This window comes from Heptranchias perlo, chromosome 29 (genome assembly GCF_035084215.1).
Source record: "Heptranchias perlo isolate sHepPer1 chromosome 29, sHepPer1.hap1, whole genome shotgun sequence".
In the NCBI taxonomy this organism is placed as follows: Eukaryota; Metazoa; Chordata; class Chondrichthyes; order Hexanchiformes; family Hexanchidae; genus Heptranchias; species Heptranchias perlo.
Genome location: NC_090353.1, coordinates 37,787,892 through 37,801,519, shown reverse-complemented (window position 1 = coordinate 37,801,519; position 13,628 = coordinate 37,787,892). Strand labels below are relative to the sequence as shown.

The following is a 13,628-nucleotide window of genomic DNA, read 5'->3' as shown; positions in this document are numbered from 1 at the left end:
GATCCAGACAATCTTGGCAAGTTTGAAGAGTCAGTTTTCCAGTACCCGCCTGGCAGAAACGAATGGATCGTGCAAACACAGGTAGCACCGAGTCGCAGAGCTTCTGGGGAGGCGAGACTGTACGTAGCACAGAAAGTCACAATTACCTGGACAGAAATCTCCAGCTGGCTGAGCCTGATCCGTTCAAAGCAGCACAGGCACGCAGGACGCCATGGGCCTCCATTAACAGCTCACGTTAGGAGAGGACTCGACCCCAGGACGCCTCATCGCACCAGGTGGCATCGGACACGTGGGGACAACGAGCAACGGAGAGTATTTAGGCGGGCAGGGAAGGACCGGGTGAAACGCTGGTTTGATGAGATGTTGGAGAGGCATAAATAAGTCAATCCCCCCCCATCCCCAATTGGGTCAGAGTTGGTTACAAGGTCTGTAATTCCACCAAAGTGTTCAGAAAGATTTGACAAATCTGAAGGCCAAATCTTGAGCAACGTGAGAGTCCCTGGAGGCTGGTCTTCGCCCTCAGCCACTCAGTATATCTTATTTTAATATATATATGGATTTTTGAAATAAAAAAATAGACCTCAATCTGAGCTCCCTCTGCAGATCAGCAAGGCAGCAACTGCGACATTCTGTGCTGGAACATCAGGACACTCCAAATGCCGACTTATTTACCTCCCCCCATCCTTGGTACACATCCTAAATAAAACGTTTTTTTTATTGTGGATTAAGAAAAGGTTCTGAATTCTTTGACTCAATTGTAGTTTTGATACAGAAGATTTCTCTGGTGACAGGTTGATGGCATTTGAAGCCCCTTGGGACATTTCACTACATTAAAGGCCCTATATAAATGCAGGTTATTGTTGCTGATCTTGCTTTTAGACACCTGTGACAAAGGTGGTCATCATCCACCACACCATAACTTAACGTCTGTTACACGCAGAACCTCTCCTCCTCCAGTAACATCACTGAATTTCACCAAGAACACTCTCTCATACAAAATCAGTCCGAGTGTGGCTCCTAATGGGTCCCCCAATGACTGCTGCTGGAAAGTGTGTGAGAGAGGAAAGGAGCCGCCTCAATGGCGATGCCTCCCATGGTCAATTATCCTGCCCGCACTCACGGTCTAGGTTTACACATGAAGACGTGCCCTTGGATGGGGTACAGGCGGCCATTTAAGAATCCCACACCCAACAAGGGTGCGGAGAGAATGTCTTTATACAAGAGCCAGAATCAACATACTGGGGGGCAGGAACAGAACTGGATACAGAGAAAGGGAACAGAACTGAATGATAACAAGAAACATGAGTACATCAGCAACACAGGCTGGAGTCAGGTCTTGTTTAATTTAACGTTTTGCTAAACACAGAGTCCTATATCCAATACTGATACAAAACAGACCAGTTTTCTGTCAATCCCCAATAATACAGCCCCAATCAGACTAACAAGCTGTGCACTCAGCATCAATGGCTCGCTACCCACTGTGGTACAGACCCAGCTTCAATCCCTGGACTGAGCTGTGATAACTCAGGGAGGCAGCACCAAGGGCATGATCATGGGCTGTGCCCCTGGAATGGGCTGGGGAGATGGGTTAGGGGAGGGTTTCTGCTCCTGATCCCTAGCCAATCCTTACTGCCTACACTCACACAGGGAGAAGAGCAAATCAGGTGCCTGAGGAATTGAACACAAAGAATTAACAGAGGAGATACACAATAAGCAGCATCAACTGCCCCACAGGGCCAAGGAACATCAAACGGGGCAAGAAGGGAAAAAAATGCATCATCTGGTGCTGAAGCCTGGAACTGGGAGAAACCGCAGTGTTAACCCCGAGACTCTGGCAGTAGCCCCGGCTGATGGGGGGGGGGAGAGAGAGCCACCAAGCCACACGGGCAGAACAGGAACACTGAATAAAACCCTGCATAAAAAGCACGAGGTCAGCATCAAACTCAAAAAACACATTGAAAAAAGTGAACAAAGCTAAAACAGGCAGGGTGGCCTGGGGGGGAGGGGGGGAACGGACTGCCGAGGGAGGGGTCTTTCTGCTGCACTCACCGTGAGCGGCAATGAGCTGCAGCTACCAGGCTGTGGAGTGGGAAAGAGACCTATACAGAAGGAGACAAGGGAGGACACGGAACTGACAGGGTCGATAGATCATGCATGTCACGGAGACAGAGTACGGGGACAGAGACTGAGGCAAGCGAGCCAGTGGAGGTGCAGCAAGCAGCACAGAAGCAGCAGGGTCAGTGTGCTGGGTGTGTTCAGCCAGGTAACGTCAGCCAGCACCATGCGACATGGGCTGCGGGGGAAGGTGGCAGGACCCTCCCCAGTCAGTCGGTTGTGGAGGATTAGGCTGCGTTTGTTTGTGGGTGAGAGTCATTCTACTCCTGGAACAGCTGCTGCTCAGTGTGGTCTGCCTTTGTACATTCACAGTCAACAGATGGATTTTACTTTCTGAATGAAGAGAGGAGCTGTGAGCAGCATGAACTCTTCCTGTGTCATCGCCATGGCTGATTCGTTTTTCTGGAGCCGCAGCGCTCGTTCCACGGCCTGTCCGAGCCGATCGGGTCCAGCTTCGAGCCAGCGTCCAGGTAACCGGTGGGATTGGAGGAGTTGGTGACGCTCACAGCCTCTCTCAGAGCCTCGAACAGAGTCTGGCACACCGTCCGGGTCGGCTTCACCAGACTCTGCCACCACCTCAAACAGCCCTGCCGAAATCTTCACAAACTCCAGGAAGACAAAGCAGCTCAGCACCCCGTACCTGAAGATGTTGAAGGGGACAGCCTCGTGGTCCCAGCACTGGAGTTTCTGGATTAGAGAGGAGGACGAGACATCTTTGCCTCCGCAGATTTGTCTCAGGAGCTCGGTGTAGGCTTTGCCATTGAGACCAGGCTTCTTCCTCTTGCCAGTGGGGCAACTGAGGATCTGGAAAGCTGAAGCCAGGTTCCTGCTGAAGGCAGGTCTGCTGTAATGGCAGAGCAGCAGCTGCTTCAAGGCTCCAGGGATCTGCTCCTACAGAAAGAGCAAAGAAAAGAAAGTTTGGTTACTTACACACGTAGTCCCCCACTCCCACCCCCCGGTCCCTTACCTGCTCCTAAAGGTGCCGAGTCTCCCTCGGGTACCAGGGACCCTCTGAGACCTCCCCATGCACCCACACTTCGTGGCTGAAGCAAGACACTTAGTGTTAATCAGCTATTCCACTGTGGAAGTCATCATATCCCAGCCCAATCCAGTCCTCAGCCTTCATCCCCACACAGCCACTTCCCAGTAGGGGTCACCAGGCAGCGTTTAGGAGCAGGAGCCCTGGTGGGTTGCTCCCTCCCATAACCCTTGGGTACTTATAATTATCTCACCTCTTTAATGTAGTAAATGTCCTGGTGCAGTAGAGAGGTGGGGTGGACACAGAGTCTGCTCACCGATACTCACTGGAGGCTTTTGAAGGTGAAAAATGGGCAAAGCAGAGGGATTTGGGGTGGGGGGGGCAAGTGAAGGGGTGGTGGGGGGGGGGGAAGTGAAGTGGGGGGGGGGGGAAGTGAAGTGGGGGGGGGGGGGGAAGTGAAGGGGTGGGGGGGGGGGGAAGTGAAGGGGTGGGGGGGGGGGGGAAGTGAAGGGGTGGGGGGGGGGGGAAGTGAAGGGGTGGGGGGGGGGGGGAAGTGAAGGGGTGGGGGGGGGGGGGAAGTGAAGGGGTGGGGGGGGGGGGAAGTGAAGGGGTGGGGGGGGGGAGGGGAAGTGAAGGGGTGGGGGGGGGGAGTGAAGGGGTGGGGGGGGGGAGTGAAGGGGTGGGGGGGGGGGAGTGAAGGGGTGGGGGGGGGGAGTGAAGGGGTGGGGGGGGGGGGGAGTGAAGGGGGGGGGAAGTGAAGTGGGGGGGGGAAGTGAAGTGGGGGGGGGGGGAAGTGAAGTGGGGGGGGGGAAGTGAAGTGGGGGGGGGGAAGTGAAGTGGGGGGGGGGGGAAGTGAAGTGGGGGGGGGGGAGGGGAAGTGAAGTGGGGGGGGGGGAAGTGAAGTGGGGGGGGGGGGAAGTGAAGTGGGGGGGGGAAGTGAAGGGGGGGGGGAAGTGAAGGGGGGGGGGGGGGGAAGTGAAGGGGGGGGGGGGGGGGGAAGTGAAGGGGGGGGGGGGAAGTGAAGGGGGGGGGGGGGGGAAGTGAAGGGGGGGGGGGGGGAGTGGAAGGGAGAAGAGGAAGATTAAGGGACAGTAAATGGTGGTAGATGGAGCAGACAAGTTGCAAAGGGTCACTGATAGGAACAGGAGGAGGCCATTCAGCCCCTCGAGCCTGTTCGTCATTCAACGAGACCATGGCTGACCTGTATCCTATCTCCACATCACTTAATACCCTCGGTTAACAAAAATCCATCAGTCTCAGATTTAAAATTATTAATTGAGATGGCAGCAATTGCTTTTTGTGGGAGAGAGTTCCACACTGCTACCACCCTTTGTGTGAAGAAGTGTTTCCTGACTTTTCTCCTGAAAGTCCTGGCTCTGATTTTAAGGTTACGTCCCCTTGTCCCAGACTCCCTCACCAGCGGAAACAGTTTCTCTCTATCCACCCTATCAATTCCTTTCAAAATCCTAAAAACCGCAATCAAATCCCCCTTTAACCTTCTTTATTCCAGGGAATACAAGCCTAGTTTATGGAATCTCTCCTCATAATCTAACCCTTAGAGCCCTGGTAATATTCTGGTGAATCTGTGCTGCACTCCCTCCGAGGCCAATATATTGTTTATAAGGTGCGGAGCCCAGGACCGGGCACAGTGATCCAGATGTGGGCTCACCGGGGCTCTGCAGCTGGAGCAAAACTCGCTCCCTTCACATTCTGGCCCTGTGGTTCCGAGTGGGCGGAGAAGGGGCAGCTGCAGTTCAATGGGGAAAGTGTGGAGGAGCCGAGAGCCGGAATCACCAAATAAACCCTGGCGGAGGGGCGGAAAATAACTAAATGGCCGATGGACCCTCAGGCTTCGTGTGGTCGAGGCCCCGGGGGGGTCAGGCCGAGGGCCCCGGGGGGGTCAGGCCGAGGGCCCCGGGGGGGTCAGGCCGAGGGCCCCGGGGGGGTCAGGCCGAGGGCCCCGGGGGGGTCAGGCCGAGGGCCCCGGGGGGGTCAGGCCGAGGGCCCCGGGGGGGTCAGGCCGAGGGCCCCGGGGGGGTCAGGCCGAGGGCCCCGGGGGGGTCAGGCCGAGGGCCCCGGGGGGGTCAGGCCGAGGGCCCCGGGGGGGTCAGGCCGAGGGCCCCGGGGGGGTCAGGCCGAGGGCCCCGGGGGGGTCAGGCCGAGGGCCCCGGGGGGGTCAGGCCGAGGGCCCCGGGGGGGTCAGGCCGAGGGCCCCGGGGGGGTCAGGCCGAGGGCCCCGGGGGGGTCAGGCCGAGGGCCCCGGGGGGGTCAGGCCGAGGGCCCCGGGGGGGTCAGGCCGAGGGCCCCGGGGGGGTCAGGCCGAGGGCCCCGGGGGGGTCAGGCCGAGGGCCCCGGGGGGGTCAGGCCGAGGGCCCCGGGGGGGTCAGGCCGAGGGCCCCGGGGGGGTCAGGCCGAGGGCCCCGGGGGGGTCAGGCCGAGGGCCCCGGGGGGGTCAGGCCGAGGGCCCCGGGGGGGTCAGGCCGAGGGGGGGGGGCGGGGGGTCAGGCCGAGGGCCCCGGGGGGGGGGCGGGGGGGTCAGGCCGAGGGCCCCGGGGGGGGGGCGGGGGGTCAGGCCGAGGGCCCCGGGGGGGGGGCGGGGGGTCAGGCCGAGGGCCCCGGGGGGGGGGCGGGGGGTCAGGCCGAGGGCCCCGGGGGGGGGCGGGGGGTCAGGCCGAGGGCCCCGAGGGGGGGGGGGGGTCAGACCGAGGGCCCCGGGTTGGCCTGAACCCGCCGCCCGGTTACCTGTTGCTGTCTCGGGCCCGGTTTCTCCTCCGCTCCCTCGGACGCCGCCAGGTTTTCGAAGTATTCGCCCAGGAAGGAGACCGGATCCTCGGGCCTGTTCTCCAGGACCTTCAGTAGCGCCTCCCGGAGCGTGAGTGAGAGGCCGGCGGGGAGAGGCGGCACCGGGACCGGCTCCGGATCGGCCGCGGGACCGGAAACAGCCGCCGCCGCCATCTTTGTTCGGGGCAAACCTGCGGGGCACCGACTGGCGGTTGGCCCCACCTCAAAAACCGTCCGAGCGGGACACCGGGAGCGGAACCTTTGGTTCCGGGGATTCTCCTGACCATAAGAAAAAGGTGCAATGAAACGAATGAGAAAGATTCAATGAAGAAGGTTTAGGTCGTTTTACTTCAAAACTGCGTCCACAAACCTGTTCAGTCTCCTTTACTTTTCGGCTTAGAAACCATCATTTATAATGGATGCAATTGGGATGGCAGGAGGTCATTCGGCCCATCGTGCTTGTGCCAGGTTGGACTCCACCTAGCTACAATTTCTATTTGCCCCATTCTATGATAGGCGGGGTTCTCCAGTGGGCACTGGGTCAGGTCCCGTGCAGCTTGATGAGCTGTGGATCAGTGGGTAACACTCTCACTTCTGAGTTAGAAGGTCCTGGGTTCAAGTTCCACTCCAGAGACTTGAAAACATAATCCAGGCTAATACTCCCTAGTGTAGTACTGAGGGAGTGCTACACTGTTGGACCTGCCTTCTTTTGGATGAGACATTAAACTGAGGCCCCATCTGCCTGTGGACATAAAAGATCCCACAGCACTATTGGAAGAAGAACAGGGGAGTTCTCTCTGGTGTCCTGGGCCAATACTCCCCTTAATGAAAACCTCACTAAAACAGATTATCTGGTCATTATCATATTGTTATTTGTGGGATCTTGCTGTGCAAACATTGGCTGCCGTGTTTCCCACATTAAAACAGTGACTACACTTGTAAAGTACTTCATTGGCTGCGAAGCTTTTTGGGACATCCTGAGGTCGTGAAAGGTGCTAAATAAATGCAAGTCTTTCTTTTTTGATGCCAGAAATGGAGGCAGGATAACTTAAACCACCATCTGCCGGTCATGGCCCCGATATAGCACACGCCTGCAGATCTTTGCCTCCTGAAAGTAGCTCTCCCAGAAGGGGCCAGAACTGCATTGGGACTGCAATCACCTGCCAGTTCTGCCCCCAATTGGCTGCTCCTCTCAGCCATTCAGTGGGTGTCCCAGCAGTGCTGATACTGGCTAATTACCTAATCCCGGGAAATGTGACAGGATCAGGCACTGTAGTCTCCGACATGTCCTCGTGGAGCAGAAACACGTGTATTCGAACCCTAACTCAACAACTTGCATTTATATAGCGCCTTTAATGTAGTGAAACGTCCCAAGGTGCTTCACAGGAGCGATTATCAAACAAAATTTGACACCAAGCCAAATAAGGAAATATGAGGACAGGTGACCAAAAGCCAGGTCAAAGAGGGAGGTTTTAAGGAGCGTCTTAAAGGAGGAGAGAGAGAGGCGGAGAGGTTTAGGGAGGGAATTCCAGAGCTTAGGGCCTGCCATTGGTGGAGCGATTAAAATGGGAGATGCACAAGAGGCCAGAATTGGAGGAGCGCAGAGATCTCAGAGGGTTGTAGGGCTGGAGGAGGTTACAGAGATAGGGAGGGGAGAGGCCATGGAGGGATTTGAACACAAGAATGAGAATTTTAAAATTGAGGCGTTCCCAGACCAGGAGCCAATGTAGGTCAGCGAGCACAGGGAGCCAGTCGTGCTTGATCAACCTTACTGAATTTTTGAAGAAGTAACAGAAAGAGTAGACAAGGGTAATGTAGTAGATGTAATATATTGGGATTTTCAAAAGGCCTTCGATAAGGTACTTCATTATAGACTCATGACTAAGGTCAGAGCATGTGGAGTCAGGGAACAGGTGGCAGAATGGATAGCAAGGTATTTAAGATAATGAAAGGTTTTGATAGGGTAGATGTAGGGAAAATCTTTCCACTTGAGAGGGAGACCAGAACTAGGGGCCATAAATATAAGATCGTCACTAATAAATCCAATAAAGAATTCAGGAGAAATTTCTTTACCCAGAGAGTGGTGAGAATGTGGAACTCGCTCCCACAAGGAGTAGTTGAGGTGAATAATGTAGATACATTTAAGGGGAAGCTCGATAAACACATGAGGGAGAAAGGAATAGAAGGATATGGTGATAGGGTGAGATGAAGTAGGGAGGGAGGAGGCTCGTGTGGAGTATAAACACCGGCACAGACCAGTTGGGCCGAATGGCCTGTTTCTGTGCTACAGCGTCAGAGGCTGGCCGTTCCGGGCCCAATGGAACATTCCGGAACCCATGGCCAACACTCACTGTCTGGGCCTACAGAAGAAAAGCAATCACTTGTGCCCAGCATTGTCGGGAGAGGAGGGAAAATGGGCCAGAAACTGGGCGTGAGGCAGCTCCAAGGGTGACGAGAAAATTTTATTGGGCACAGTGGTCTTCCCCAAAGTTTATTCTCCACATCGTTGCTGCCAGATGTTTCGGAAGGAGGTGTCAGGAGGATGCGACGGGGGGATGCGTCGGGAGGATGCGACGGGGGGGATGCGACGGGGGGGATGCGACGGGGGGGATGCGACGGGGGGGATGCGACGGGGGGGATGCGACGGGGGGGATGCGACGGGGGGGATGCGACGGGGGGGATGCGACGGGGGGGATGCGACGGGGGGGATGCGACGGGGGGGATGCGACGGGGGGGATGCGACGGGGGGGATGCGACGGGGGGGATGCGACGGGGGGGATGCGACGGGGGGATGCGTCGGGGGGGATGCGTCGGGGGGGATGCGTCGGGGGGATGCGACGGGGGGATGCGACGGGGGGAGGCGACGGGAGGAGGCGACGGGAGGAGGTGACGGGAGGCTGTGACGGGGGGAGGTGACGGGGGGATGTATTTGATGCACAGTGACTGGGAGCAGTGATTTTAACACAAAACAGACACCTTCCAAACGTCACTTTTATTTCAAAGATTGAAAAAAGAATCATAATCACAAGACTTTATTTACAATCATATCAACAAACATAACCAGCCCCAGACAGCCCAGAGTCCCCTGGAGATTCCCCCCTTGGAGCAAAGCTCCCTGTACACAGAGCAAGGCTCCCACTGAGACACACACGGGGCATACAGTACCAGACTGGAGTGAATCGTTCCTTTTACCTGCTGTGTACTGTACATGTACAGGAGCTGACACTGAGACACGTCCAGGACGTACAGTACCAGGCGGGAGTGAATCGTTCCCTCTTACTGTGCATCCTCTGTGGTTTGATCACAAGTTGTCCTGCACACTCCACCAATAGTAACAATTAGTTTAAAGTTCCGTCGTTTCCTGTTTCTTTATTTCCGGGCGTGCGATTATTTCTCTGACTGCAGTAAGCAACATGCTGAGTAAAGTAACTGGAGTGGGGAGGTAATTATGGAGCTGGCTGTGTGCGAGGGACCTCACCCGACATCTCACCCCCTCTGTAAACACCATGACTGCATTCCACCATCAAAGCAACCGTGCTGTTCGGGGGCATCCACCCTGGATCGAAACCCCCGGATCTCTGGAATTCAGAATAATGTTCAAATCGTATCAATCGTCACCTGTGAACAGGAGAAATGTGCAATGCTTACTAGCATTGTGTTACCAGTGATAGTGATAATAGTGATTGCAATAATAGTGATACTAATATTTATGAGATTAGCGATACTAATAGTGAGACTAATGATAGTAGTAGTGATACTGTTAATAGTGATAGCATCCCCATGTGCAAACCCTTCCATGGCCTCGCCCCTCCCTATCTCTGTAGCCTCCTCCAGCCCTACAACCCTCCGAGATCTCTGCGCTCCTCCAATTCTGATCTCTTGCGCATCCCCGATTTCCTTCACTCCACCATTGGCGGCCGTGCCTTCAGCTGTCTCCCCCCCCCACGCTAGTTCACATTGTTAACAGTTCCCTTCCCTCACGCACTGTCCAATGCCCTTTCAGTTATCAGCCACTTACTCATGAGAACCCACTCTCTGCTCATCCGTCCCCTCGATCGACCTCCCCCACACCCCCTTTCCTCTCTGAGGTTGCACAGTGTGTTGTTGCCTCTGAGCTCTCGGCACCCCTCGGACAATCGCACTGCTCCCCTCCCTCCATTCTCCAGCACTGGAGACACTTGCCCGGTTCCGAGCCTCCTGTACTGATAGGCCAGTCATGGGCCACCTGTCTCTGTTTATCCTCCATGCGAGCAACACTTTACACTCATCTACACAACTTCCACCTGTGGCCAGGGCGTGTCCTGTAATAATGTAAACCTCATATTTCTATTTCTAGCAAAATTCTAAATGCAGAGACATTCTGGCCCCTCACCCTGGCTCTCGTTCTCAGTCCACAGTATGTGGCCCAGTCGGAGCCTGTTCCATCAGCTCTCTGATAAAGACCGACACAGCAGCACTGACACTTACAGACGGGCTCACTGCTTCCTCTTGATCGCCTGTTTCAGGCAAACTTCACTCTCAGCCGCCACGATTGGAATCTCACTCTCAAAGTGGTAATTGATCAGGTGATTTATGTTTTCAAACAGCAGATCCTTAGTCCGTACCTGGAAGGAAGGGGCAGGGGCAGGGTTAAATAGAGGGGCAGTCAGGGGGGCCGGTGAATGAGCAGCTGTTCTTTATAGAGGAGCCTGGAAGTGAATGTCAGCAATCTATTCGACCACAGGGTTCATCACAGCCAAGCTGGATCCTGACACACACACACACACACACACACACACGTTCCAGCAGGGGTCAGTAGACAGCCATCAGGAGCAGGAACCCTGTTCCCCTCCCTAACCCACCGGCACTAATTGTAGCACCACTGCCCCCAACCTGACGGCCGCAGCCCGGGGGCCCCCCGACGGCCGCAGCCCGGGGGCCCCCCGACGGCCGCAGCCCGGGGGCCCCCCGACGGCCGCAGCCCGGGGGCCCCCCGACGGCCGCAGCCCGGGGGCCCCCCGACGGCCGCAGCCCGGGGGCCCCCCGACGGCCGCAGCCAGCAGCCCCTGTGTTTGGATAACGAGACCCCACTTTGCTCACCACTCCTTCAGGGTCCACGAGCAGAAGGTGCTTTGATTGTCCATTGTGCATTCCAGTCAGGACGTATTGCCCAGGGTTGGTGATGCTGTCCCTCACCAGGAAGTCCCCGTCCAGCACCAGGAGCTGCTCAGCCTCTTTCCGGCTGATCTTGCCGTGGTACCAGGATTCTCGCTGTAACTCCTCCTCCTCCTCCTCTACGGCTCTGCCTGTGCCGGGGTTTGGCCCCCGGCTCCTGTTTCCTCGCCCTCTACCTTTGCCGGACTTGGCATCGTGCAGTTTTAAGGCGTCCTCAAATGGCCCTTTAATAAAAAGATGACAAATGGGTGGGACTCGGGTGGACGTTCCTTCACTTGACCAGTGAGTCCAGGCCGGGATTGTCCGTACTGGGCCGTCACTGTGCTAATCCTGCATTTGTAAATCAGGTGGATTAACACCCACTCTCTCCTGTTAAGAGATGCTGACACAGTTCACTCAGACATGGAGTCTCAGAGGCATTAACACAACAACAACAACTTGCATTTATGTAGAAAAGAAAAATCCTGCAGATGCTGGAAATCTGAAATAAAAACAGAAAATGTTGGAAATACTCAGCAGCTCCGGCAGCTTCTGTGGAGAGAGAAACAGAGTTAACGTTCCAGGTCGGTGACCTTTCGTCAGAACTGGAAAAAGTTGTAGATTAAACTGTTTTTAAGCAAATACAAAGTCAGGGAAAGCGGTGGGGGGAGACAAAAGGGAAGGTCTGTGATAGGGTGGAGGGCAGGAGTGAGTAAATGACAAAAGGGATGATGGTGCGAGACAGGGAGGGAGGGAATGGGACAGGTCAAGAAACAAAAGATGGGTCTAGAGGAGCTGTAAATGGCAGCAGCAGAACCGTTACCAGCAGCTGCTGACCGAAAAAATGGGAACAGTGATTCTGGTCTGAACAGCTCCTCATCCTTCGATTAGACATTTTACAACCTTCCCGACTCAACACCGATTTCAATAATTTCAGACCAGAATCACTGCTCCCATTTTTTCGGTCAGCAGCTGCTGGTAACGGTTCTGCTGCTGCCATTTACAGCTCCTCTAGACCCATCTTTTGTTTCTTGACCTGTCCCATTCCCTCCCTCCCTGCCTCGCACCATCATCCCTTTTGTCATTTATTCACTCCTGCCCTCCACCCTATCACAGACCCTCCCTTTTGTCCCTCCCCCCCCCCTTTCCCTGACTCTGTATTTGCTTAAAAACTGTTAAACCTACAACTTTTTCCAGTTCTGATGAAAGGTCATCGACCTGGAACGTTAACTCTGTTTCTTTCTCCACAGGTGTGCTCGGATTGTTGAGTATTTCCAGCATTTCTCTCTTTTTATTGCACTTTATGAGCCCAGTCTGCTGCCTGTAGCTTTGTTGCAGTGCAGGTCGCGAGTTGTAGAAACACTTACTCATGTCAAACATGTCCTTCTCTGGGCTGTCCTTCACATCTCCTGATGCCCTGTTCAGCGTTGCACTCATCTCCTCGCTGGTCCAGTCTCGGTGATCGAGGCACTGTGTATTAACGTACATGTGCACTTCACACGAGGCTTTCGCACAGGGCCGAACATAACACTCACTCGTCACACCTGCAAATTTACAATTCCCAGGTTTGTTATCAGCACTGAGATAATTGTGGAGGTTGATGCACAGGGTGTGTAATGGTACAACTGGCATAACCGGGCGAGGGGGGTCTACACTGGCATAACCGGGCGAGGGGGGTCTACACTGGCATAACCGGGCGAGGGGGCTCTACACTGGCATAACCGGGCGAGGGGGCTCTACACTGGCATAACCGGGCGAGGGGGCTCTACACTGGCATAACTGGGCGAGGGGGCTCTACACTGGCATAACTGGGCGAGGGGGCTCTACACTGGCATAACTGGGCGAGGGGGCTCTACACTGGCATAACCGGGCGAGGGGGCTCTACACTGGCATAACCGGGCGAGGGGGGTCTACACTGGCATAACCGGGCGAGGGGGTCTACACTGGCATAACCGGGCGAGGGGGTCTACACTGGCATAACCGGGTGAGGGGGGTCTACACTGGCATAACCAGGTGAGGGGGGGTCTACACTGGCATAACTGGGTGAGGGGGGTCTACACTGGCATAACCGGGTGAGGGGGGGTCTACACTGGCATAACCGGGTGAGGGGGGGTCTACACTGGCATAACCGGGCAAGGGGGTTTACACTGGCATAACTCTGTGAGGGGGGTCTACACTGGCATAACTCTGTGAGGGGGGTCTACACTGGCATAACCGTGTGAGGGGGTCTACACTGGCATAACCGGGTGAGGGGGGTCTACACTGGCATAACCGGGTGAGGGGGGTCTACACTGGCATAACCTGGTGAGTGGGATCTACACTGGCATAACCGGGCGAGGGGGGTCTACACTGGCATAACTCTGTGAGGGGTAAATGTCTCTGTTAGTGCTGATTCTGATTGATATCAATCTGAATGTTACGCAAATTGTTCAAAATAACTTCCTGGGCCCTCTGTTCCAGGCTCAGGTGCCACGGGCACTCAATGTCGCTCTGAGCCTCACGGAGTAGGGAGGTCCCAGGGTGAAGGTTGGGATTCTATAATGAGCCTCAGAGCCCCGGGTCGGTGAGAGGGGGGAAAATACACCTCCGTTCCCCCACTGGACACGGCCCACTGACCCCT

General features: G+C 55.7%; 2 protein-coding genes across 4 annotated transcripts in view; both read right to left on the bottom strand.

The window, feature by feature from the left end:
- Positions 1-1,306: 1,306 nt before the first annotated feature.
- Positions 1,307-6,092, bottom strand: tpgs1 (tubulin polyglutamylase complex subunit 1). The gene is given in 4 exon segments (XM_067968603.1): positions 1,307-2,564; positions 2,567-2,663; positions 2,665-3,006; positions 5,837-6,092. Coding segments are annotated over 4 exon segments (789 nt in total). The 5' UTR covers positions 6,050-6,092; the 3' UTR covers positions 1,307-2,427.
- Positions 6,093-8,848: 2,756 nt separating this feature from the next.
- Positions 8,849-13,628, bottom strand: part of shc2 (SHC (Src homology 2 domain containing) transforming protein 2) — a 38,724-nt gene continuing 33,944 nt past the window's right edge. For 2 of the 3 annotated variants that reach the window (XM_067968589.1, XM_067968591.1), the window contains 4 exons: positions 12,376-12,552; positions 10,955-11,253; positions 10,343-10,479; positions 8,849-9,493 (listed from right to left, as the gene is read on the bottom strand). In XM_067968589.1, the coding sequence (XP_067824690.1) occupies positions 10,351-10,479; positions 10,955-11,253; positions 12,376-12,552 (605 nt within the window). In that variant the 3' untranslated portion in view covers positions 8,849-9,493; positions 10,343-10,350. The remainder of the gene's footprint in view (positions 9,494-10,342; positions 10,480-10,954; positions 11,254-12,375; positions 12,553-13,628) is intronic. The other variant, XM_067968590.1, reaches the window with a different exon arrangement.